The sequence below is a fragment of the Cervus canadensis genome, chromosome 29 (assembly GCF_019320065.1).
Source record: "Cervus canadensis isolate Bull #8, Minnesota chromosome 29, ASM1932006v1, whole genome shotgun sequence".
NCBI classification, from domain to species: domain Eukaryota; kingdom Metazoa; phylum Chordata; class Mammalia; order Artiodactyla; family Cervidae; genus Cervus; species Cervus canadensis.
In genome coordinates, this window is record NC_057414.1 from 27,819,987 (window position 1) to 27,845,970 (window position 25,984).

The window sequence follows — 25,984 nt, forward strand, 5'->3', positions numbered from 1 at the left end:
CCTGCCCAGCCCTGGCCTCTCGGGCACTCCCCAGCTCTGGGCTTGGGCAGAATCCCAGGGGTGACACCCACTCTACTCTGCCCCACAGGTTGGAGCCAGGAGGGGGCCCTTCACCCCCGGGGGGCTGGCTGGCCCTGCCCTCCCTCTTGGTCCACTAGGACTCTTCCCTCGGCTTCATTTCTCATTGGGGGACTCGGTAGAGAAGTGGGCCTTGTGCTGGGGTGACATGCACCACCAGCTTCATCCTTTTCTGGGCCTGTCAATACTTTTGTGGCATCACTGAGATTTCTCTATTTCCCAAGAGTGACTGGCCTTCCCAGGTGGCGCTAGTGGTAAAGAACCCGCCTGCCAATGCAGGAGACATAGGTTTGATCCTTGAGTCAGGAAGATCCCCTGGAGAAGGGAATGGCAACCCAGTCCAGTATTCTTGCCTGAAGAATCCCATGGACAAAGGAGCCTGGTGGGCTGCAGCCCACAGGGTCGCAAAGAATCAGACACGACTGAAGTGACTTAGCATGCAGCAGTGACTATAGTCTTGATTGAGGGGCCTTGTGTCTTTCCACCATGGGGGCGCTGATGAATCTGCCAAGCTGTGAACTTGTGTGTGTGTGTGGGTACGTGTGCACACCAGTCCATTTGTCCTTGGTGCACCATGTATCTGGATGCACAGAGGGACCCAGTTAGGATTCCCGACAGAGGACCCAGGAGGGTACCTGGAGAGAGGCAGGCACTCGACGGGGCTTTTTCAGGTGGGAGGGATGTGGAAGGCCAAGTCCAGGCCAGAGGAAGTAGTGATGGCAGAACTGGTGAGGGCTGCCTCGAGGCAGCTGCATTCTGAAAGTGAAAGGCAAGTGGCTGGAATCTCACACGCAGCCTTGGAGCTGCTGGTTTCACACTGAACGGTGGACGCTGGAGGATCCAGGGCCTGACTTTTGCACATCTCCATGGTCTGAGCCCACACTCCTCTTGGCTGAGCAGTGGAGTCTGTTCAGCATCTCTTAGGGTCACACTTGATTACAGCAGTGGAAGGACATACTATCCTTGCTCTCAGGAGCAAGGGGAAAGGACTCAGGGAACAATGACCCCTGAACCAGGATGGAATGAAAAAGAAGCACAAACTGTGGAGTGGCTCTGCATGTCATCTTTCCAGCTCCTCGTTTTCCCCAGGAGAAGGAAAGCGGGTCCTGAGAGGTTAAACTTGGGGATTCCATGGCTCACAGCTGATCAGCGGCAGGACTGGGGCAACGATGCTCATTGCCCAACTTCTGGGCCAGGGTCCTGGTCCTGCTTGGACCTGGAGATGTGCTGGTGCCCTGGGCACAGTGGACTGCAAGGCTGCCCCAGAGAGCCCGAGTCACTTAGTGGTGGTGGGGGCGGGTGGTATGGTGGGGGGCAAGGAACTAGAAATGGAGTGGTGGGGGGTAGGGGCACGAAGCTGAGCGCCTTGCATACAGTAGACCCTGGGCAGGCTCCAACAAACCTTCCTGCCTTCCCTTGTGCTGGGGTTGAAGGCAAGAGATGCTGGAATGGGGAGGAGAGGGGCTGGCCCTGGGGTGGCTGTGTGGGGGCACCTCCATGGTTGAATGGTAAGAGCTCCCCAAGGTGACATCAGGCATCAGGTCACTCGGCAAGGCCACTTGATCAGACCGCTTAGCTCTTCTCTCATTGGCTGAGCCTGTTCCAACTGCCCTTGGCCATACTGGGTGGGGTAAGGGGTGTGTGTGCATCTCTTGCATCAGGCTTCCCTCTCCTTTCAGAGGGACCTGCCTGCTCCATGCCACCTACTTTCAGGCCAAGAGGGGAAGTGCTGGGTTTGACTCCATCCCTGAGGGGTCTCCAACCTCTCTGGAGCTTTGGGGGTGCCCAGCATCTGTGGGTCCCCTTCTTCCCCGCACTCCCCTCTGTTATGGATGGGCCCTGGCCAGGGAGGAGCAGCCTCTCCTGACAGCCCAGTGAGGCTGAGATGAAGAACAAAGAGATGAGGGTGGGCTCCTTTCCATGCAACATGGCCGATTAGAGGAAAAGGTGGACCGTGGTGGGGTGCGCCGTTAGACACAGAAAGAGAGCCATCATGACTCAGCTCTGAAGTCCACACACCACCCAGTGGCTACAGAGACCTCCAGGGAGACACCCCATCTCTGCCGATCTCCCATTGATAACTGCTTTGGGGGGAGCGTACGGCCTTGAATCCAAGTGTGGACCTCAGAGACCAAGACTCCACCCCCAGGGAGCTTATACTATAATTTGGAACCGAGGGACCATTTATCACTTCAAGTAACTCAACGATCCCTAAAGCCACACTCACCTTGTAACCTACAAGAGCAGGTGGGCACAGCGTTAGAGCAAGAAGTCAAAGAGGGGCGCACAGTGGCCAAAGAGAGGGGGAGAAGCATAATCTGTCCGTGGCCCAGGGGGTCTTGGGGTGGCCTGGGCTCCCGGGAGGGCAGAGGAGCAGGAAGAGGGTGGAGAGACTGGGCCGGTGGGGGGGGGCGGCGGGTGTGCATAAGGTGAGGTGCACAGCTGCCCAGGCACCACCTCTATCCTGGAGCTTCGGGAGATAAGAGTGATTGTTCTTGCTCTCCTCTCTCCCATCTCCGGCTTGCTTGCTGCCCCAATTTGGGGGTGACTGCAGGGTAATGAATGTGGCAGGAAGCAGACACACAGCACAAATGCGATACGGCACCTAAGACCAAGCCGGTGCCCAGGCAAAACTCACTTAATGAGCAGATAAGGAAATCAATTCTGCTTGTCTTTCCTAGTGCCCGAGCCCAGAGAGGCCTGCAGGATTCGTGCATTTCTGCCCGCATGCTGGATGGAACCGCTTCTCCGAGACACAAAAGTCTGATGCCCCAGGAAGCAGGAGTCACTTGTGGGTTTCTCTTTGCATTGCGGGAATAACAGTAACGGCAGCCGATGCCTGCATGCCTTGTGGCATACCAGGTGCTGTTGTGAGAAATGCCTTATGTGTATTATTTCATGAAATCTTCTAAGACTAAGAGGACAGATAAAATTATCTCCCCATTTTACACACGAGGAGACTGAGGCACAGAGGGGCTGAATAACTGTCCAAGGTCACACCACAGGTTTCATGTGCAGGCAAGTTGGCTGTGGGCTCTTAACTGTGAAGCCGTGTTGCCCCTATAAACACCACAATACAACACAACTCTCCTGTGTATCGAGGACGTATTATCTACTAGGTACTGTTCTCATGGCGAGGGTCAGTATGATCCCGTTAGTCAGTCCTAACTCTGTCACTACAGTCACCTGGGGGATACTTTCTGAGGCCCTGGCATGTGCCTGTAGGCTGGGCGTGAGGGCTGCACACTGCCTTTCAGACACCCAGTGGAGGAGCCAGACGTGTGAACAGTGACTTTCAACAGAACGTGGCGAGTGTTGTGATTGAGGTGGGACGGAAGGCTAAGGGAGCCCAGAGCAGGACAGCCAGGCCATGTGGCGTTCAGGGAGGGCTTCCTGGAGGAGGCGATATCTAAGATGAATCCTGACAGGTGAGCAAGAAGCCGCCAAGGGAAGAGAGGTGGGAAGGGCATTCCAGGCAGAAGCACACGTGAGCGAGGGCACAGGGGTGTGGGGAGTGGAGGATGCCGCTAGCTGGTCGTTATCCGGGAGCAGGGGCTGGAGAGCAAGCTGAGGGCAGACCTTAGGGGGCCCTGCGTGTCACGGAGGGAGCTTGGGCTTTGTTCTGTGGCGGTGCTTCCTCACCCCTGAAGATCTGCTCAGACTGCCCCCCGCCGACCCCAAACAGGGTGACAGGGTGGCATTCTCAGCACCGGTTTCTGAGAGAATGATTTTAGAAGCCAGCGCTCTTGGGCTGTTTCAGTTCCGCCTTCCTCTGCTGTGGGACCTGAGTTGTGTGCCGTTTCTCTCTGGAGCCACCTGCCCAGAGGTTAGGGGACTGGGGGATGCCGCCGGCTCTGTGGCCGTACGGACCTGAGAGATCCCCAGCTGGAAGAGCTGCAGACAGAGACGAAGCGAAGACACATTTGGACCTTATTTGTCTGCCCCAAAGTATTTGGGGTTTACATCATCTTAAAGATGCCCTCTTCATTTTAATTGACTTACTCTCCGTCATTAAATAAATCATGTTGATGTAGGAAGCATTGTTTCTACTGGGAGCCACAAGGTAGTGAGTTAATATTAAAACAAACCGGGAAGAAGAGGGAAATGGGGTAGGAAGCCTGGGAAAATCCCTTTTTTAATAATTAACTTGACATCCACAATCCTCCTCCTCCTCCACCCCCTGACTTTCAATCCCGTTTACCTTGCTCTGCTCCCTCATTTTCATAGCATGTATTATCACCTGATGTCCTGCACAGCTACACAACGTGCTGGCTAAATGTTTACTGTGTAGTGACTGTCTCGCTCTCTGCTAGGCAGGGGAGCTTTTCTCTCTCATTTACTAATGAGTCTCCAGTGTCTGGCACCTAATACGTGCTCAGCAAATGTTTGTTGATCACATCCTTGGTGCCCATGTCCTCCTCCTGCTCTGGGTCGCCTCCCCAAGTTCCTGCCATCCAGCTTTCACGAAGTTAGAAGGATCAAATGTTATTGCCCCCTTACCCCTCTGGCCCCGGGACGGTTTTGGTATTTTTCAATACGGAGGTTCCTGCAGGTGGGAGAAACAGGAGTGTGCATCATTTCACAGATGAGGAAACTGAGACTCAGAGTGTTTGAGTGACCAGCCCACAGCTGGTTAATGGCAGGACCATGACTGTTGTCTCCCGGCCTGTGGCTCTGGCGCTGACACCATGATTCCAGGGATGGTCTGGGGGTGGGAGGGTGCCCAGTCCTTACCTTGCTCAGCTTTACAGGAGCTGCTCCTTCCCCTTCTTCCTCTCTGTCTCCCTCCCTCTGTCTCCCTGGGGGAGCAAACCCTCAGCTCACAGTTGCTCCCCACCTGATTGCATCTGAGAGCTGCAAACACAAGGCTAATTAATGTGTCTGTGACTCTAGGCTTGGCTGCCGGGCCGGGTTCCCAGGCCCTCCCTGGAGCACTGCAGACTCTGAGCTAGCCCTTTGGCTTCTCCAAGCAGGCTGCCGGCAGATGCGTATTTTAACAATGCACATCTGTTGGCTATATAATCTCTTGTATTTGCCCTTCTCACTTGGTGCTTTGATGGAAGACCCCTGGGGGTCTCCCTCTGGCCCAGCCAGTGTTTGCTTTGCAATTTTGCTGAAATACCATCTGATTCTTCTCTCACATCTTCTACAGGTTCTAATCAGGCTCTTACTTTATTTAATTAAAAATCTATCTCAGGCAAATACACACAAAATTAGGAATCTCTCTCATTTCTGTAACACAGGGAAGGCAGCGTCCCCCCTTGGGATCCCCCTCCCCTGGCCTTGGGGATCTGGCTGGGACATTCCCAGGCTGAGATGTCATGGCAAAGCAGATGGAATCTGAGTCGGGAAGCTGGCTGGCCAGGGTAGGAACAGCCCTCTTTCCTCCACTGGCACTGGAGAAGCCCTCTCTGTCCACCACTGTGAGTAGACCAGGCTCCCTTTCCAAAAGGCTGGGTCAGTGTCTGCATGCAGGGCCGCCCTCCAGGGCAGTAGGTGGGGCTGTATACCACGGAGAAACTCAGCCGGAGCCCTGCAGGGCCAGCTCAGGGAGGGGGCCCATAGGACTAGCTTTAGAGTGGAGACCCACGGGACCATTCAGGGCTGAGGACCTACTTGGACAGGTGAGAGGTGGGGACCTAGGGTGCCCTTGAGGAGTCAGGGGAGACTGTGGCAGAGTCTGAGGAAGCTGGAGGAGTGGTGCTGTGGTCTGTGTGAAAGGCTGATGGACAAACGCCAGCTTAGGCTCCCTTTCTGGCCTTAGGAATTCCACCCAGGCCATCCTGCTGGGGTCTCCTGGAAACTCCGCCTTCCCCCTCCTCAGCTGATCTCCCGACTCATGAAACATCTCCCCCCACAAACCAGCTCGGCCCAGGAGGCCGTGCCGGGTCAGGCCAGTGGAGAGGGAGACGTTGGGCTGAATGCCTTCTAGATGTGACCCAAGACAAAATTAAGTCTGTTCAGATCAGACCCTGAGGCCCTGCTTGCGGAAGCCTGGCTCTTCACCAACCAGACAGAGGCAGTCCTACTGGCATTTAGAAATGTGGACACTGGGCAGAGAGCACTGGTTTGGAGTTGGAAACTCTGGGGTCTGTTTTGAATGTTAAGTGAGCTGTGTGACCTCCCGTGAGAGCTTTTGCCTCTCTGAGTCTCAACTTCCTTATCTGTAAGATATCTGGGGTAACTTGGACTTGGTAATCTAGCTGAGATAGTACAGACGAAAGGGGACTGTGGCTTGGTATGGCCAGGTGAAGCTCTGATCCCAGGACGAGAACTTAAGGCCCAGAGGTGTCCCCACCTGTTTTGAGGCCTGTGTGAAGTCAGGAGTGGGCACTGCTCTGGGCCTTCTCAGTTTAGCATCTCTGGTACTCTCTAGAAAGGTTTCCCTGATAGCTCAGTTGGTAGAGAATCTGCCCGCAATGTGGGAGATAGGGGTTCAATCCCTGGGTTGGGAAGATCCCCTGGAGAAGGGAAAGGATAACCACTCCAGTATTCTGGCCTGGAGAATTCCATGGACTCCATGGGGTCGCAAAGAGTCGGACATGACTTAAGTGACTTTCACTTTCACCCTCTAGAAGGGGTCCAAGAGTGGAGCATGGGGCTACAAAACCTCTGGAGATAAAGATGTTACGACCCCAGGACTTCCCTGGTGGTCCAGTGCTTAAGAAACTGCCTGCAAATGCAGGGCACTCTGGTTCCATCCCTGGTCTGGGAAGATTCCATATGCCACCAAGCAACTAACCCCCTTGTGCCACAGCTACTGAAGTCCACGCCCCTTAGGGCCTGTGCTCCACAACAAGAGAAGCTGCCACAATAAAAATCCTGCACAGGGCAATGAAGAGCAGCCCCCATTCGACACAACTAGAGAAAGCCTGTGCGTAGCAACAAAGACAGTGCAGCACTCCCCATCCCCCACTCCCAAATAAAACAGAATCCAGTCCTCCTAAAAAAAAATCCTACAACTCTGCTTAACAAATCTATACTGGCCTTTTGCAATCCTCAAAGATCAGAAAATATATTAGGCACTAAATCCTCCTTCTCTTTTCCCTCAATCCTCACAGCAATCGAAGGCCGGGTCCCATTTCAGCCACCTCTCAGAGACGCAGGTGGCAGACTTTCCCTCTAACACAGGGGGCTCGCCACTTCCTGGTCAAGGGACCCCCCCCCCAGCTCATTGACCCTCCAGAAGGTTTATTTCTCTCATTCCTTCTGGGGGAGACTCAGAGGTTGAAGGGGGTCTCTGAGGTTGGCCCCAGTTTCTCCTCCTCGTCTCAAGAAGCCAAGCTCCCTGCTGGGTGAGTGGTCCTCCAGGGCCTATCCCAGCGTGCTGGCCATGTAGATCTGATGCCCTCTTAGATATTTCATCTCTGAGCAGCCGTGTGTCTCAGCTGCCCGGCGGCAAGGAGGCAGCACCCCAGCTGTTGACCCTGTTGTCAGACTTTTCAACAGCTGCTGGGGGCAGGTAGTGGCGGGCCAGGGGGTGGGGGTGGACTTCTCTCGTCCGGCGGCCTGTGCACCAGCCCCCACATCCACCCTTTGCTTCTAGGAGCCTCATATCCTCACCTGGGCCCACCTTCCCCTTCCCCCAGGTCGGCGTCCGAACAGCGAGGTAACGTAAGTGGAGGTGCTGAGAGCGTTGCTCTGCGGCGTGATGCAAATGTGAGCTATTATTACTGGTACACTGGCCAGCGTGGTTCCCAGCAGGCCTGGCTCCTTGCTAACATCTGGCCAGAGGAGGGAGTTGATGGGGCTGAACTCTAAATGAGGATGAGGCAGTTGAGGGGGTAGCTGAGCCCGTCCCCTGGTCTCCAGGCAGGTGGGCCCGGGTCCAGGAGTGGGGACCTCTTCAGGAGGACGTCCCTGGAGAAACTGAGGTGAAGAGAGACCAGGGGCACAGGTATGATGTGGCAATAAGAACCTGTAATGGTTTTCCTGAGGGTGATGTAGGCAGCCAGCCCGGGCCTCCACCAGAGAGCTGGGATTCCCAGGTGGGGAGGAGCAGGGCCAGGGTGGTCCCTGTGGATGCTGGAATCACCAGGAGAGCCTGATGGGGGAGGAGGCTAGATGGGGCTTTGTCAGCACCAGGGGAGGGCAATTTGTAAAGAAGGGACTCAAGGATACACCCCCTTCTTCTCTGGGTCTCCATCACCAAACATAGCGCCTAACTTAGACCGCGTGCGCAGAATACGCTTCCTGATTGGATAAACAAGCCCCAGGAGCCCTCTTTAGCTTCCTCAGCGGCCGTCAAACACACTGGAGTTGGGCAGAGTCAGAGGTCGGCTGGCACTGGCCTTCTGAAGTCCAGGACAGGGATGTTCACTTTCCCCCTTTTGGTGGGGAGGGACTGACAGAGTGGGGCAGCAGCCCTATTGTCCAGCGGGCGGGCCCCTCCAGTCTGGCCCCTGATTTCTGGAGCTGAGCCCCGGCTGCTTCCCAGAGCATCCTTGGCCGGGCGCAGGGACGGTTCTTACCTAGGACGGTGAGGCGCGCAGGGCGGGACCGGATGGCAGCCTGGATGGCCTGACACTCGTACACGGCATCGTCTTGCAGCTCCGCCCGCAGGATCTTCAAGTGATGCTCCCCTGACAGGTGGTTCCCTACCACCAGATACTGCGGGTAACCTGTGGAGAAGGCAGGTGTATCAGGGAGGCGGGGCGGGGATGGAGAAGCTGGCATGACTGACGGGCACAGTGGGCGGGACATTGAGCGGGTTGGGGGGCTTCTGGGGGCTGGTCTTAGGGGGCCGGCAGAGCAGGAGGAGATGTCGCAGGGCCCTGATCTCAGTATGAGGAGCACAAAAGTGAGCTTCCGCAGGGAGCTAGGACAGCGTGTCTGTGTGTGGGCGTGTGTGTAAAGGGTATTGCAGGTGTTAAGTTTAGGGATGTCGGAGAAGCTATTATTAGAGTGGGAAGGAGCTGAATGTGGACAGACACAGCGGGTTGTCACCCTGGAACCCAGCCTGCTCAGCTCTGAGGCTTGCCAAGCAGACACACATCCTGATAAGGAAACACACACAGAAAGACAGAGAGACCCAGGCTCAGAGTCACAGAGAAGACAGGGTCAGAGGCAGAGAGAAGAAACAAAAATACCTGGAAAAAGAGCAAGAGTGGCTTTGGGGGAAAACTTTGGTTGCAGATGGGCAGGAAGTAGAAACCGAGGCCCACCCACCAGAGCCCAGGAACCTCTGGTCACTTTGAGCCGTTTAAGTGACTCTTTACTGGTCATTCTTACTATGACCCCCCGGGGACCCCAGGGCCTGATTAAGCACTTAGGTGACACTCAGGACACTTAAAAATTGGGGGCCTCTTATACCATTGGCGATGAATAATAGATAAATAAAAGCTTGAGAATGGTGAATCATTAAGCAGTTTTCCTGCTGCTCCGTGGGTGGAATGGAAATACATCAGGGGTTGCGGCTGCCGGGCTGGGCAGAGCCTCTCTGTCCTGGGTCTTCGGCCCTTGACCTTCTTTTATTTAAATTTATTTATTTTTAATTGAAGGATAATTGCTTTACAGTATTGTGTTGGCTTCTGCCATACACCAACATGGATCAGCCATAGTTATGCCTATGTCCCTTCCCTCTTGAACCTGCCTCCCACCTCCCACCCTTTCCCGTCCCTCTGGGTTGTTACAGAGCCCCGGTTTGAGTTCCCTGAGTCTTAACAGCAAATTTCCATGGCTGCCTATTCTACATACGGTAGTGTATATGCTTCCATGCTCTCTCTCCATTCGTCTCACCCTCTCCTTCCTCCCCTCCCACTGTGTCCATAAGTTGCTTCTCCATGTCTGCATCTTCACTGCTGCTGGGCCCTTGATCTCCTTAGTTCCTCCCCGCAGGACCTGTTTTCCACCCACCCCTTTCCCCGACCTCTGCGTGTCCCCACATACAGGGTCCCTCTCTTTCCAGAGGCCCATCCACCCTCTGACAGCCCCAAACTGCTTCTCTTTCTGAAGGGCCTTCGCTGGGGCAGAGTGAGTTCTCAGGAGGAGGCAGCTGGGCACGCTGGGCCTTTTAAAGAGAAGGCTGAGGCTTGAGAGGCAGGAACAGACAGGGGACGTGCCATAGCTGTCCTCACATTTTTCTCAGTCTCTCAGGGGGAGCTAGACGTGTTTGTGTAGCTTCTAAGGATTGGACCAAGGGGCACAATGAACGTGGGGACACACTTTAGGTTACTGTCAGCAATGTACTGGTGTCAGCAGAGATCTGGGCTGCCAGAGGTGGTAGTGAGGTTCCCGTCACTGGCTGTATTCAAGCAAATGTGGGATGATCCCGTCAGGGACACTACAGAGGAGATTTCTTGGGTGCTCCAGGGCCCCTCTTCCCCTCATAACCCACAGGTCTTCCAGAGGGGAGGGCAGGGTTCCCTGGGGGTGGGCTGTTAAGGGGCACCCATTCCTGGTCAGTGGAGGCAGCACAGTGATCCTCCGCCAGGCTCCCCAGTATGCTTTTGGGGTGCATCCAGTGTGGCTGAGCCTGTTAGGCTCAGGTCTTCACGGCTAGCATTGTCCCCAGCATGCCCTCCACAGCTGTTCAGGCCTGGCCAGAGATGCGACAGGGCCATCAGCTGTAGCCCTAAGATCAAGGCTTCCCCTCCTGCCTGCCCTTCCTGCCCTCTGCTGGGTTTTGGGGAGCAGCCGGGGTGAGTTAAGCTGGCTCTCCGCAGGGCCCGGTGAGGAGTTGGAAGTGGGCGCTGGTCCAGCCTCATCCCACTGCAGCTGCTGTTAGCGTAGCTGGTGAGCGGCCCCCAGCCCCTCCGACCTGCTGCCTTGTGACCAGATCCTGGTCCCCTGCAGGCATCCTGGCCGGAACGCATCCTGGCCGGAGCGCGTGTGTTGCTGTCTTGCAAGCCAACAGCAGCCGCCTTCTGCTCTCATAAGCTGCTGAAAGCATCAGTGATGGGTTTGTCTGTACTTGCCTAATTAGGTGACGAGTCGTGATGCTGTTCTGAGGACTGGCAGCATCTTTGGAAAACACAGGCCCAGAATCACTGATTCAGAGCGAGATCTAGCTCCTTCCACTAGTACCGTTACTCTCTTTTGCTACTCTCAGGGGAGGTAAAATTATGGGTAGTCTGGGTTCTACAGACAAACTGCCTGGGTTTTAACGTCAGCTCTATCAGTCCCTAACTCTGCTGTCTTGGGCAAGTTACTCTAACCGCTTTGTGCTTCCATTTCCTTGTCAGTAAAATGGGACAATGCTAGTACCTCATAGAGTTATGGGGAGGAATAGATAGGATTATCTTTATAAAGCACCTGACATAGGAAGCAGTCTCTAAATGTTAGTTTAGACTCTGAATGACACAGGGAGCTCAAATCTGGTGCTCTGAGACAACCTAGAGGGACGGGATGGGCTGGGAGGTGGGAGGGAGGTTGAAGAGGGAGGAGACATATGTATACCTATGGCAGATTCATGTTGATGTATGGCAGAAGCCAGCACAATATTGTAAAGCAGTTATCCTCCAATTAAAAATAAATAAATTAAAAATTGAACTTGACAGTGATGTAAGGTAGCCAGAGAGGTCCCTGTCTTTAGCAGACAGGGTGCAAGCGTTTTGGGGGTTGGGAGTCAGGATCCCGTGAATTTGTTGTTCTGTTGCTAAGTCGAGTCTGATTCTTTGTGACCCCATGGACTGCAGCACACCAGGCTTCCCTGTCCTTCACTATCTCATATTCATGTCCATTGAGTCAGTGATGCCGTCCAACCATCTCATCCTCTGTTGCCTCCTTTTCCTCTTGCTTTCACTATTTCCTATGCATTGGGCTTGAGATATGTTTGAATCAATTTCTTTCTCAGCTGTGACTTTATTTACCTGCCAAGTAAAAAGAGGAAAAGCCTTCTTTTTTTTTATAACCCATGGATCATTGTAGATTTATGAGATAATGTCTGAGAAGAATTTGAGCTTCTTAGAAGAAAAATGTTCTATCAATATGAGGGAGTGTATTTATAAATCACTTCCTTCGACTGATTTTTTTCCAGTCTCAGTGGCCAGGAAGATAGTAAGGTCTTCAGTTAGGGCTCATTCCTGGTAGACTGGATGGAGCCACATATTTAAAATAGAAGAGGGCAGAGCTGAAGCAGGCCAAAACCCCACAACCCTGGGCCTCATAATATTTAGTGCTTGGCAAATACTTGCCGCCCTGTTACACTCATTTTCTTATCAGGCAAGCAAACAATGTTTATTAAGCATATAGTTGTCATCACTGTCATGATGCTCTTTTGGGACAAGTGATCAAATCCAGAGAAAACATTTTACTAAGAGTCTGAGTTCACTGGTTCTTTAAGGAGAGGGCCAGACTTCTTTCTTTTTTTTTTTTTTTCAGACTTCTTTCTATCAATGGAGTCAGGTTGGGGAGGAAGCAGACCCCAGCCATCAGAGCGCACTGCTCTCCAGCACTTAGCAAGACCCAGTGTCAGGTCCCAGAAACTCATCTGTGGAAGTGGATGCCAGAGGGTCAATTACCTGTCTGGTGATGACCACCCTAGGAACCATCCACAGTGACCTGGGGCCTCCTCTTGGCCACTGACCCAACAAGAACCCAGTCCCTGACTGAAGCTGAAAACCACTGACCAGGAACCCAGAGAGCCTTCTTACCCAGCAGCGGTGCTGAGCCCGCTCAGAGCCACGTGAAGTGTGAACCATTCTGGTTCGGGAAGATCATGTCATTTCCCCAGTCCCTCTCGGGTAAGGGAGTTCAGAGTCCCTGAAATTGGCTGGTTCCCATAATACTTAAATTTTATGGCAGCACAGTATATTTTGGAGATGTGATTGTGTATTTTATCCATGCTCAGCTGGGCTGTAGCACTCAAACCCCAGGATGCTATTGACCATTGCTATAATGTTTCAATATACATTTTTGGCAAGACATAACTCACATTTTAAAATATTAATTTCCCAACCATCCTGTTCCCAAGTGCACTTCGATTTTTATTTTCTTGCAGCTGTACACCAGGAGAGAGGCAAAGCTACTTCTCAGTTGAATACATATTTTTCTCTCCTCCACCCCCAGACATTCCTTGATGGCAGGACACCCACATCCCTTGTTCTGCATTTTACAGTTCATGCTAAGCTTAGTAAATGGCCACATGCTGACCCTCGCCAGGGGAGAATTGCAATGACTGATGGGTGAGTGACCAAGATGATCTCAGTCTTTTTCCTCCCAGGGGAGAGGATGGATTGGAAAGACATCTGTATGGGCTTAAGGGTTGACATTTACAATACTTAACAGGTGATGGGGTGTGGGTGCCAACCAGGCAGCTCAGACACCAGTCATCAACAGGCACCTGAGCCCACCAGAGCATCTTTGCTGAACACCAGCCTGGGTGGGCTGAACAAGGCCTGGAATTTATTTCAAACACTTGTTTTCTTTTCTCCCCATCGCATGGTAACCTCTAAGCCCTACCAGCTTTCTTTGCATTTTCAATCTACTTGGTTCCCTTTAATGGATAGAAGGGGAGCTTCCAAGGTGACTCAGTGTAAAAGAATCTGCCCACCAATGCAGGAGACGTGGGTGCGATCTCTGTGTTGGGAAGATCCCCTGGGGAAGGAAATGGCAACCCACTCCAGTATTCTTGCCTGGAGAATCCCATAGACAGAGGAGCCTGGTGGGCTATAGGCTATGGGGATGGCAAAGGAGTCGGACACGACTTAGCAATTAAAACCACAGCAACAAACAACAATGGATGGAAGAAGGGAAGAACCAGGTTGTGTCTTAAGTGGGGAATACATTTGGGATCAAGAAAGACGAAGGCTTTACTTCTGGAAATCTGACTTTACATGAGACGTGATTGACTTTGGAATGGACCCTCCAAGCCAACACTGTGTTAGGTTTAGGACTGACAGCCAGAATGGAAGGTTTATTTGTAATTCACCACCAAAAGTCAGAGGGGCCCTCAGAGTCCTATGCATCCTGGACCAGGGCCTGCCTTGCCTGACTCTGCTCGTGGAATCTACAATGAAAGCTGAGACTTAATCCCCCAAATGCCTATGAAGATGGGGTTCCCTAGGAGGGTGGGTGGGTGGGTAGGGCAGGGGTGGGTTCCAGGCCTTCCTAGGGAGGCCTGGGGGTACTCACTTGAGAGGTCCCTGCCCACGCCCAGAGCCAAGCCATCCTTGATCCACAGGACGAAGCCATCGTATTCAGGGATGGCGCACAGCAGTGTCACCGGCTGCCCCGACACCACGGCCTGATCCTGGGGCTGCTGGCTGAAGGAGTACACTTGACCTGGGAAGGAAACAAGGATGGCGGTCAGTTACTTGCCAGAAGGGCTTCTGCTTGATCTGTGGAAGCAGAGACCAGGCTGGTCCAGGAGACAAGAGCCCCCCAGAGCGCCTCCCTTCCTGCTGGTGCCCAGCAGCGGCTTCCTCACTGCCCCCAGCTCCATCACCTGCTCACAGGAGCTGGCCACAGCTGCAGGCTCCCTGCCCATCAACCCCCATGCACTCACGCTGTGGTTTTGCCATCCTCAAGCCCCAAACAGGCCATAGGACACCCTATTCCCCTTTCCACCTGACGACACTCCCTGGCACCTACTTCCACATGGGGGCAGAGACAGGAGACAGACTTCCAGTCGGAAGCACTCTGGGGGTGTGCTTCAAGAGGGCCATGGGCATGGAGGAGGGTGGAGAGCTATGATTAAAGCTGGAAACCCAAGGAATAATATCATCCTTTTAGTGGCTTCCAGGATGGGATTAGGACCAGCACCCCAAGGGGTCAGGCCCTACAGGACAAAAAGAACGGAGCTATTCATGGAGGATTGACTGCAATGCTAGTTAGCTATTACTACCCACAGTTTACAGATGAACTGAGGCTCCTAGCAAAGGAGTAACGTGCCTGAGGTCACACAGTAGGCTCAGGTGTAGCTCCAGGGTACACCGTGGGCCCATGTGGAATCCAAGGGCACACAGCAGGCCCAGGTGGAGTTCAGGGGCACACAGTGGGTCCAGGTGGAGTGTGGCAGATGATGTGGCTGAGGGAGCAGGTCATTGTCTCCACCCGTCCTCCTGTCCCTGTCTTTTCTGCAGCAGACCCTACTCCAGCCTCACTGTCACTCGGAAGCAGAGCATCATTGTGACCTCACCCCTCCCCACACACCCCTCCCCAAACCATCTACCCTGGCCAGTTCATGACTAAGGTGAACAGACACACCCACAGTAGGTACAATACGCCAGGCGTTGTTCTGAGATTTAAAACTATCAGCTTGTTAATATGCTCATCTTCATAACAACCTATGAGGTTGCTGCTGTTTTTATCCCCATTTTCCAGATGAGGACATGAGGCCCAAGGGAGGGATAACTATGAACAGAAGCCTCGCCTGTTAGTTACTCACAAGGGCCCTGTGTACCTTCCCGTGGCTGTCACGTGCCCACAGCACCCGTGTGGAGCCTGATCAACCCGTGTCACAGGGACTCAGCGCCCGTAGGCTTGGAGGGTACTAGCCTGTCCAGGGAGTCTCTAGCGGCAGGACCTTGGGCTGTGCATCAAAGACTCTCTGGCTCTAAGGCCTGTGTTCTCATCTACAGCGAGCGGATCGCTATGCCTGGACCTGGAGGGATTGCTAAAGAAGGGGATGTCTTGTGAGCTACGTGTCCTGGGAAGCCACAGCTGAACGGACAGCGGGACATGGGACCTTGACGTCCACCGAGCTCCCGGCCCACAGCGCCATCTGTGCTTCACGTGCAGTCTCTCCTGTAACCTAGTGATTACCATTCAGAGCAGAACCGCTCCCATTTTACACCAAAGAAACCCAGATCAGAGAGGCAAAGTGACCTGCCCAAGGTCACACGGCTAACGAATGGGGTTTGATCTGAGGTTTTTGACTTCTAAGCTTGTATTTTTTCCCCGCGCCCTACTCTGCAGACACAGATACACAGCTGAGGAAAACAGGGCCTAGTGGGCAGGCTCTTCCTCCACTGGGAGAGTCGGGGTGGCCACACAGGTCTCGGACACTGGCTGCTGCCCATCTGAGGACACAGGGCTCCAGACTGGGGCCCAGCTCTCAGCAAGAGATGGCCCTGAGCAGGGAGCCCCTGGGGAATGTCCCCGAGTGGCAGTGGGGATGGCAGCCGGGCAGAGACAGAGGTCCACGCTGCGCAGAGAGTGTGTGGAAGGCGGGAAGGTGGTAGGTTTTCAACTTGATGAGATCTTGGCTGGGTCTCTGAGGAATCTCATTAAAAATCAAATTGGCCCTGAATTGTGGGAGTAACACTTTTTATTCTGATTTGAGCTTTACAAATTAGATTTCATAGGACATTTTCATCAGCTCTGTGTGGTGGGGTGTGTTTTTTTTTTCTTTTTCTTCTTTTTCTGTCTCTTCAAGTTCTCTGTTGTAATTAGACTGCTTCTGGCACCAAACAAGAGAGAGAGAAGGAGAGAAGAGATGAGAGGAGACAGGGAGGAAGAGAGTGGAGAAGGAACCAGAGGGTGAGGGGCTGGGGCGAGCAGGAGAGAAAGTGGAGAGGAGGAGAGAGACAAGGGAAGACGGCAGGGAGGAGAGGGGGAGGAGGGGGAGAGGGAGGAGCCGGGATGACGGAGAGGCTGCGTGGGCAGCAGACCAGTCCTCTCCCAGGCCCCTTCTCCAAGGCTCTGATGACGATTTCACAGTGCATTCTTTTATCTCGAAACCTTTCTTGCAAGAAGGACAGTGTCAAGACAGCCACCATAGCTGCCAGAGATTGTGTGATCAGAGAGAATTATCAGGTTGTCAGCTGGGAGCCAGGGGTGGGGGTGGGGGTTGAGATGAACAAGCCCTCCGCAGCAGAGCCTGAGCCCCAGGAACGCCCGTGAACAGGGAGGCCTCTGGTGGGAGCACCCCCTTGCTTCCTCTTGGTATCAGCGAGGGGACTTAGAAAGCTGGGGCACAGGGGGCATCCCAGGTGGAGGTATGGGCCGGGTTGAGGGTGAGAAGCCTGAGGATGGCGGGGGTGGCGGTCCCCCAGGGAGAAGAAGGGCTGTCACCATGGAGACCGGGGCTGGCGGGGCTGGGAGGGGAAGGTCCCGGGAAGCAGGTGTGGAGGTGGACACTGAGCCGTCACTACTTCTCCTTGGAGGCTGCCTCAGAGCCAGGAGTTGGGGCAGGGCCAACAGAAAGGAGCCTGAAAGGAAGGGAACAGGAGCGAGCCTCCAGTGGACTGGGGTCCCCTGACCAGGATTCAGAGAATGCTTTCGGCTCTCATATGTTGTCTGTTTGGATCCCCTCAACTTTTCCACAGAAAGAATGTTTCTGGAGGGAGATTGGTACCAAGGATAGTCTCAACAGGCTGCCCCAAAAGACATGGTTTGCAAATTATTTGGGGGGAGGGTGCACTCTGACAATTTGCCTTTTCATCATGTTTATTCTGGCTGTACCAGCTGGCATGTGAAATCTTAGTTCCCCTGACCAGGGATCGAACTTGTAACCCCTGTAGTGGAAGCACGGAGTCTTAACCAATGGACTGGCAAGGAAGTCCTCAGCAAAGTTTTAATTTTTGCACATTAAATTCAAGTCACTAAGAATGATTTTCTCTTTCAAATCAATGAGATGCTTTCTCAAGTAGAACCTAAGCTGGGTGTCACTTCTAGAGGAGATGAAGTTTACAGCGCTGAAGATGGAGAGGAGGTGAAGGGATGGACCAGTGGGACAGGTTCAGGGGCCTCCCCTTCAGGCTGAGGATCCCCTGGGGATGCGACGGGCAGACCATGGAGGGAGGTTCTTATCTGAAGAATCTCCTCACTAGTTCCTTCTCTTGTGACTTTCCAGTCCAGAGAGGTGAAAGGCAAAGGATCATTTTCCATAACCTCCTGGGCATTATATTGCATAGGCAAGAAGCTCCTCAAGATGCTTCATTTATTCAGCACACACTTATTGAGACTGCCAGGAGGCAGAAATTGCATTGTTTGGTGAGAAGGGGGCGAATGTGACCTGGTCTGTCCCTCCGGGCGCTCACACCTGTGGCCTCCGCAGCCCCCCCAGCATCTGGCAGCTCTGATCCAAGCAGAGGGTCTGCTGCACCCCCCAGGGTCCTGCTCTCACTGTGGACCCAACCCCGCCAGGTTTCTGCCTCAGCTTCCCATCTTGTCCAATGGCCTTCTCCTAGTGTGGAGCCCGGCAGCTCATGTGACCTTCCTTCTCAGGCTTTATTTTTATTTAATTACTTATTATTTTTTTTTAAAAACTGGCATATAGTTGATTTACAATGTTGTGTTCATTTCAGGTGTACGGCAAAGAGATTCCATCTTATATATATTTGTATATTCTTTTTCAGATTCTTTTCTATGATAAGTTATAACAAGATATTGAATATAGTTCCCTATGCTATACAGCAGGTCTATTTTATATATAGTAGTTGTCTATCTGTTAATCCCAAACTCCTAACTTATCCCTCCCCCACTTTTCGCCTTGATAACCATAAGTTTGTTTTCTATGTCTGCAATTCTGTTTTATAAATAAGCTCATTTGTATCATGTTTTTAGCTTCCATATATAAGTGATAGCATATGATATTAGTCTTTCTCTGTCTGTTCAATCTCTGGGTCGGAAAGATCCCTTGGAGGACGGCATGGCAACCCACTCCAGTATTCTTGCCTGAGAATCCCCATGGACAGAGGAGTCTGGCAGGCTGCAGTCCAAGGGGTCCCAAAGAGTTGGACGTGACTGAGCGACTAAGCACAGCATAGCACTTATTATTGTACAACTCGTTATTATATTGGAGAAGGAAATGGCAGCCCACTCCAAGATTCTTGCCTGGAGAATCCCATGGACAGAGGAGCCTGGAGGGCTACAGTCCATAGTGTTGCAAAGAGTTATTATATATTAATATACAGTTATTATTAAATTAACAATATAGTATTATAGCTATATTAATAACTATATTATATTAATTATATATTAATTATTAATTAATCAACATATTATATATTACAATATTAATTATATTATTAATTATATATTAACATATAGCGTTATTATATGCTACATATAATCTATAATATTATTACATATAATATATTATTATACACAAGGTGGTATATTATTACATATATAATATTACTTATTAGCAATACTGTATTAATATAATTAGTGTCATAGTTATTAGTATAATACTATTATTATTGGGCCTTTCCTGGAGGTCTGATGGTTAAGACCCTGCATTTCCACTGTAGGGGGTACAGGCTCAATCCCTGATCAGGGAGCTAGGATCCCACATGCCTTGGTGCCAAAAAACCAAAACATAAAACAGAAGCAACACTGTAACAAATTCAATAAAGACTTTAAAAATGGTCCACATCAAAAAATCTTTAAAAATATAATACTATGATTATGTAAATATTATTATGTAGCTAGTTATGTATTATAAATAGTATTTTTATTCTCATAGAATTAATAAATAGCTGGCTTCCATTGAATGAACCACGTGAATTGAGAGGTTTACAGGGGTTGTTTGAATTCTCTCCACAGTTAGTCCTATGGAATGGGATCCCCATGAGACCCACGGGAAGATGCGGTCGCTAGGAGCCCAGGGCACTGAACGATGGAGAAGGGGCCGCAGGCCAGCAGTCCTGTGTCAGAGCCACAGCCTGCGGTCCTTTACTAGACAGTCCTCAGCCCCCAGGGACGCACAGACCCACCTGAGACCCTCTTCCCCTGCTCTTGACGGAACTGAAAAGTCTCCAGAAACGTCAAAGGAGAGGGCCAGGGAGGAAACCCATCTGGAACGCTCCTGCATTTGAGGGGTCACGGGGAGGGTGGGGTGTGGTCCTGGTGGTGGTCACAGGCCATCTTTCCTATGCCCCTCCCTGGAGGATGGTCCCATCCCAGGAAGGAAGAGGCCCTCCAGGGTCGTTTCAGAGCCCCTGAGGTCACTTTCCCTGGCCCGTGTGTCTCGTGGCATGCCAGGCAGCTGTGACCTGCCCATGCCAAGACAGCAGCTCACCAACTCTGCGACTTGCCTCTACCACACCGAGGCGGGGCGGGGAGGAGCCTGTGTCTCCACACTGAGCCCAGAAAGGGGAGATATGACCCCCCAAGGTTCACTGAGTCAGGATTAGGGTCTGGCTCTCACAGAGCCCCCAGCTCAGCAGGCCAGGGGCGGGAGCGGAGGTGGAAGTCTGAGCAGGTGGGGGCTTTGGGAGCCTTCTCTCCAAACCTCAGGAAGCAGGGGCCACCTCTGGAGGGAAGGATGAAGAGCAGGGTGGGCTCTGGGGAGCCCCAGGCTTTGAGTCACGTGTGTGTTCCTCGTGTTCTGAGTCCAGATGGGGGCGGAGGCCGGGCTGTCGATGGGGGGAGAAAGGATGAGGTGGCGGCAGGTGGTGGCAGGACTCTCAGCTCCTCAGCACGAGGAGGGACAGGTGCAGCTGCTGCCCGGCCTGAGGCGGGGGGAGGCACTGGAAGAAGCCCCCGGGGCCCCCTCACCCCCCGTACCAGCCCAGCTCCGAGCCTCCCCTCCCCTGGCCCTGCTGCCCTGTCCTGCTGCCGGCTGCTCCCTGCCCTCTGCTCTCCTCTCAGCATCTCTCACGACTTCTCCAGACTGTCCTCAACGCCCACCCCCCACTACCCCCCTCACTCCCTCATCTGCACCAGCCCATCAGGCTCCCCAGAGGGGCCGCCCCTCTTAGCCCTGACCACATGGCCCCTTACTGCAGTCTCTTTTTTGAGGCCTCACCGCAGGTCACATTAACATGGAGTGAGCCATCACCATCTGGCTCTGGGAGGTCCCCACTGTCTTCCAGTAGAACGTTTAAAATGCTGAAGACCCCATGACTGTCTATGAGCTCACACACCTCTGGCCCCTGATCTGAGGTCACCTCTGAATTCCCAGCTACCTCCTGGGGAGGGGAGAGGCACTCTGCTGGCTGAGGTTGGGAGGACCGTCCCACCAGGAGTGATGTCTTTACATCAGTGTTCCGGGGACCTGGCTACCTCAGTGTGCGCATGCATGTGTGTCCACACGTGTGTGCATGTGTGTGTGTGCATGTGTGTGTGCGTGCATGTACGTTGATGGGGTTGAATCAGTTGGCTTCCAGGCCCCACCCCTTCTCTAGCCAGACCTTTTCTGTTTCTATTCCTTGTCAACCACTCACCATTTTGGTCAAATAAACTCTTCTCATTCTTTTGAATATTTGAAAGCCTCTGGTTTAGAATTTTGGGGGGTGGAATGTTTCCTGGGACTAAACATGCTGAGAAGGTCAAGGCTTCTGTCTGCTGTCAGGGTTGCTGTGGAGACTCCTGGAAGGGACTGTGGTCTGGACAGCCTTTAAGGTCCCAGGGGTTCCCGGCGCTGTTGCCTGACTCTGAGTCTGTGTGTGTGGGGGGGGAGGGGGCGTGGGGGCAGGGAACAGGTAGAAAGAGGTCCCATAGTGCCCGGGGTCCTCCATGCCAGACTCCGAGGAGGGTGCTCACCCAACCCCACCAGCCGTAACTCTCAGCCCTGACCTTCTGGGGACAGCCTGGCGCTCCAGCGACCTAAGTCTGTTGCTGCCCCTAGAGCCACACGTGTTTGTGTCTCTCCCCAGTCACCGATCCGGTGGTCAGGTGGTCAGGTGGCGTGAGAGGCAGCCGTCTGTGGGGTCAGTGTGGACTAGTGCAGAGAGCAAGGGGTGTGGGGTTAGTTAGGGTAACAGGAGAGACAGGCTCAGAGCAAATCGCACTGGATGGAGCCTGATGGGCGGAGCAGGGGCGCTGACGTCCACATGTGCCCTGCGATCCCCCATCTCAGTCGTGCTCAGAGGTCAGACTGGAGGTGGTCAGGAGATGGTGTGGGGCGTGCGCGACCTCCTCCTCTCCTCCCTCTGGGTGCCTTATTTTTGTAGTTTTCATCACTACTCGTGAGCCTTTCCTGAGCCCAGGACTGTTAAAGCTGGAGCTACGAGGGGGTCCCAGAGCTGGGAAAGGAAGCTCTGCAAGCCTGAAGCTGGACCGATTAGAACCTGCTTCTCGCCATGAGCCACGCAGGTGAGGGATGTGAACACCTGAGCCCCCTGCAGCCCTGCCTCTGCCGGCTTCAGTCTCCTGGAGCTGCCTGCCCAGCCATGCAGAAAAGGCTCAGATGTCACCGTCTGCTCTGTTATTAGTGACCAATTGGGGAAGGTTTAAGAATAGTTGTGCCGGGACTATTTGTCGCTAGCTTTCTCCCAGCCCAGAGCATGCAAATTGCCTCTTCTGAGATTAAGGGAAGTGGCCCTTGGTCCTGAGAAGCAGACAGATGGAAGCAGGGAAGGGGAGGCAGGGGCCAGCTCAGCGGCCGGCTGACACCAGGACAGCGCCCGGCTGTGGGGTGGGGAGGGACCAGGGCAGGATGGCTCCGGTCGTGCCTGGAAGCCTGAGCCTTGACTTCTACTGCTCTCTGGGGGCTCAGCACACGCCCAGCTCCTAATCCAGTAGGATGAGCTTTGGGAAATTTCTGGAACATCCTACTGTGACCCACATGGGGGTTTTGGGGTTATATTCTAGCCCCCTGGCTAATAATAAAACTGATTGTTATGGGGTGTAATGGTACCTATGATGTGCCATGGGCCACAAGCAGGGGATGGTTCACCCCAACAACCTCCAAGACCCCTGGCCAGGTGTGGGGTGCTGATGAGGGACTGAGGTATCTTCCATGACAAGGAGCTTAGTGTCTGGAGGAGACAAATCTATGCACAGGGAACTAAAATAAGAGGTGTCCCAGGACTTCCCTGGCAGTTCAGTGGTTAAGAATCTGCACTTCCATTGCAGGGGGCACAGGTTCTATCACACTGGTCAGGGAACTAAGATCCCACATGGCGCTTGGGGCAGCCAAAAATTAAAAAAAAAAAAACACCTTAAAATAAAAAGTGCCCCAAAGGAGGTATAAAGAAAGTCTCAAGGATGTAACAAAACAGAAATAGACTCAAAGATTACAGAGAACAGACTAGTGATTACCAGTAGGTAAAGGAAGGGAGGAGGAAGCGGGGAGGGGTAGTGGATTACGAGGTACAAATGATGGTAGAAAATAAATAAGCCACAAGGATATATCCTACAATACAGGGGATAGAGCTAATATTTTGATAACTATAAATGAAGTATAACCTTTGAAAATTGTGAATCACTATGCTGTACATCTGAAATTTATATAATAATAAAGAAAGTCTTAAGGAAGAAAGAGCTTTCCTTTTTGGGGGAAATGAGTCACAGAAGGACTGGCCTTTTTTAAAAAAAATTTATTTATTTGGCTCTTTGTTACAGCATGCACACTTAGTTGCCCTGCGGAATGTGGGATCTTAGTTCTCTGACTAGGGGTCAACACGGCATCCCCTGTGGTGGAAGGTAGCTTCTTAACCACTGGACCATCAGGGAAGTCCCAGGGCTGGCTTCGGAAATAGCCTGGACGGGTAGGCAAGATGAGGGCAAGGAGGGAATGTTTCCTGGGATGTGGATGGCGTAGGTAAAGTACAGAAGTCAGAACGCGTTCCGGGAAGAACAGGACGGATGCTACAAGGTCCAGGCTGGATCTCTGGCTCTGTCGCCACTGCTGTGCACCACTGGGGAAACTGCCTAGTCACTCTGAACCTCATCTTCCCTGTAGAATGGTAACCATGCTTGTCAGGTTGTCTGTGGGGATGAACAGGACCCTTGAGGGAAGCTCACAGGGCTCTGCACGCCCTCTCACCGCGAGCCTGGTGTGATGGGCGCATGGCCTGTGTGTGTAGGATGCTCAGGAGAACACAGTAGGTCCAGCTGTGCAGGCCCTCCCATGCACGCTAAGAGGTTTTCACCGATAAGAAACCATCCCTGAGGTTGACCCACAGGCTCAGATCTGAGTTTGAGAAAGATCACGGTGGCAGCAGGGAGGCAGGGGGATAAAGGAGAAGAATCCGAAGGCAGGAAGACTGATCTGGAGGATTCTGCTCATAAGGGATCAGGCTAAAGCTCTAGGAGCTACTGGAGGCAGCACTGAGCTAGCAAGCTATTGCGTTTGATGGGAGATGAGGAGCACAGAGGCATAAAGATCCCCCCTCTCCCTGGGCTGCAGGATGGGGTGAATGGGTAACTGGGGGAGCCGCTTCTGTCTCAGGGAAAGAAGCAGATTGGGGGGCTAGTGAATTCAGTTGTAAATATGTTGATAGGGGTGCAGAATCGCTCAGGAGAAGACACCCTGGATGTAGTAGGTCTGGAAGAAGAAGGTGGGATTCATCCACACTTTACTGAGCATCACTATGGCTCAGGCAGTGGGAGGTGTTTTCGCTACGTGTCCTCTCATTGGGTGTTGACCTGAGAACTCATCTGCTAACCTGGAAGGTTATAGGCATTGATGTGACTAAGGCAGACACAGCTGCTCCAGACTGGGAGTACTGGGGGCAACTGTCTAACTCCTGTCAAGGTTCACATGGACTTTGAGCCCTGTTGGGCTGGAAAGAAGTCAATCTTCTTCTTTTGGACCAGGACTGGAAATACAGAGAAGCCAGGACAGACAGGCGTGGAAGACAGGACTTCCCTTCATTGTCTGTTTCTCCTGGACCTGTGCTGGGAGAGAGGGGCTGGGACACGACTTCAACCTCCACACTGCTGTCTGCAGCTGTCTGTAGCCTTGATTCTGAAACACGGCTGAAGAGAAGCTTGCCAATATCATGAATGTTCCAGAAACTGTGCTGGACATTTATGCGGGCTTATGTGGGAGAGGCTGACTGTTCTTTCCAGGGCTGGGTGAGGGGTACAAGTTCCCAGTTCTCCCACTTCTTTCCTGGCCTGAGCTGGGGCGGCTGGGCAACCTGTGATTCTCCCAGCCTCTCTCGACTCTCCCCAGGACACGCAGCCCGCCAAGGTTATCCTGGACAGCACGGAGCTCTAATGAAAAACAATGGGGCTGGCCGAGGCAGGGTGACTCCAAAGGCACTATAAATCCTTCGCCTCCTGATTATCAGCCTGTGGCCCCAGCTCCAGCCTTCGCTGAGCTCATTAGTGCCCGGGAGAGGATCCTCCATCCATTCAGTCAAGTTCTGGATGCCAAGAACACACTGATAAGGGCTGCCAGAAACACTTGCGCGAGCGTGCCTGTGAAGGGGCCCAGCCATCCCGCCCGCTGGATGTCTGACCTGGACGGGAAAGAACAGTGTGGGCTTCGGCGGTGGCCATGGGGGTCGGTGGAAACAGGGGACCATCGGGCAGCCCGTGAAGGCTGGGACCCCGCATGTCGTCCCAGCAGGAAGGCCCTGCTGCTGGCTGGCCAGGGGCCCGGGCTAAGCCCGCTCTTCCCTCTGTGTCTCGGGGCGCTGTCTTCGGGACTGGAATATGTGGTCCCTGAACCATTTTGGGGGCAGGGTAGGGAGCAGCATGAGACGAAGAAAGCGCATCTGAAGAGCAGTGATGGGCTGTCATTGGCCCGAGAGGCAGCGGTCGGCATCAGTCACGGGCGGACAGAATTTCCATGTACACTCTTAGAGGACAGCAATTTGGGAACCGCTGGGATGGGCTGGAGGCGGGGCCATGGACCACGGACCCCACGATGTCCCGGGAGTCGTGTTCCCTTTTATACGAGATGCTCTGGACACAGGAAGCTGTGTCCTGACCGTGAGCACCCAGGCCCAGAAGGAACCCATGTGGTGCTGCTTCTGCTGACTCTTAGCTGTGTGCCCTTGAGCCTGACCCTTCCCATCTCCAAGACTCAGCTCCCATCTGTCAATGCAGGGTTCAGACTAGAAGTCAATTCCTCAGGTGCTCCCTTTTAGCCCCAATGTTCAATGTTCTGGTTTATTCAATGTATTAAAAATGTTTTAAAAATTTATTTGTTTGGCCATGCCACACGGCATGAGGGATCTTAGTTCCCTGACCAGAGATTGTTAGAGGGAGAGGTTAAGGCTGAAAAGAAAAAAAACAAGGCACAAGAAAGTAAAAGCAAATCGCCCAAGCTGATTTGGTCTGTTTGGGGAAGATCTATGTCTTAACTATCATTTTTTTTTTGTTTTTAAAAAACAAG

The 25,984-nt window shown here is 52.9% G+C and overlaps 1 protein-coding gene across 3 annotated transcripts in view; it reads right to left on the reverse strand.

Moving 5' to 3' along the window:
• The window catches only part of KIRREL3 (kirre like nephrin family adhesion molecule 3), a 598,271-nt gene that overhangs the window by 81,324 nt on the left and 490,963 nt on the right, over window positions 1-25,984 (reverse strand). For all 3 annotated transcript variants that reach the window (XM_043452394.1, XM_043452393.1, XM_043452395.1), the window contains 2 exons: window positions 14,152-14,301; window positions 8,550-8,699 (listed from right to left, as the gene is read on the reverse strand). In XM_043452394.1, the coding sequence (XP_043308329.1) occupies window positions 8,550-8,699; window positions 14,152-14,301 (300 nt within the window). The remainder of the gene's footprint in view (window positions 1-8,549; window positions 8,700-14,151; window positions 14,302-25,984) is intronic.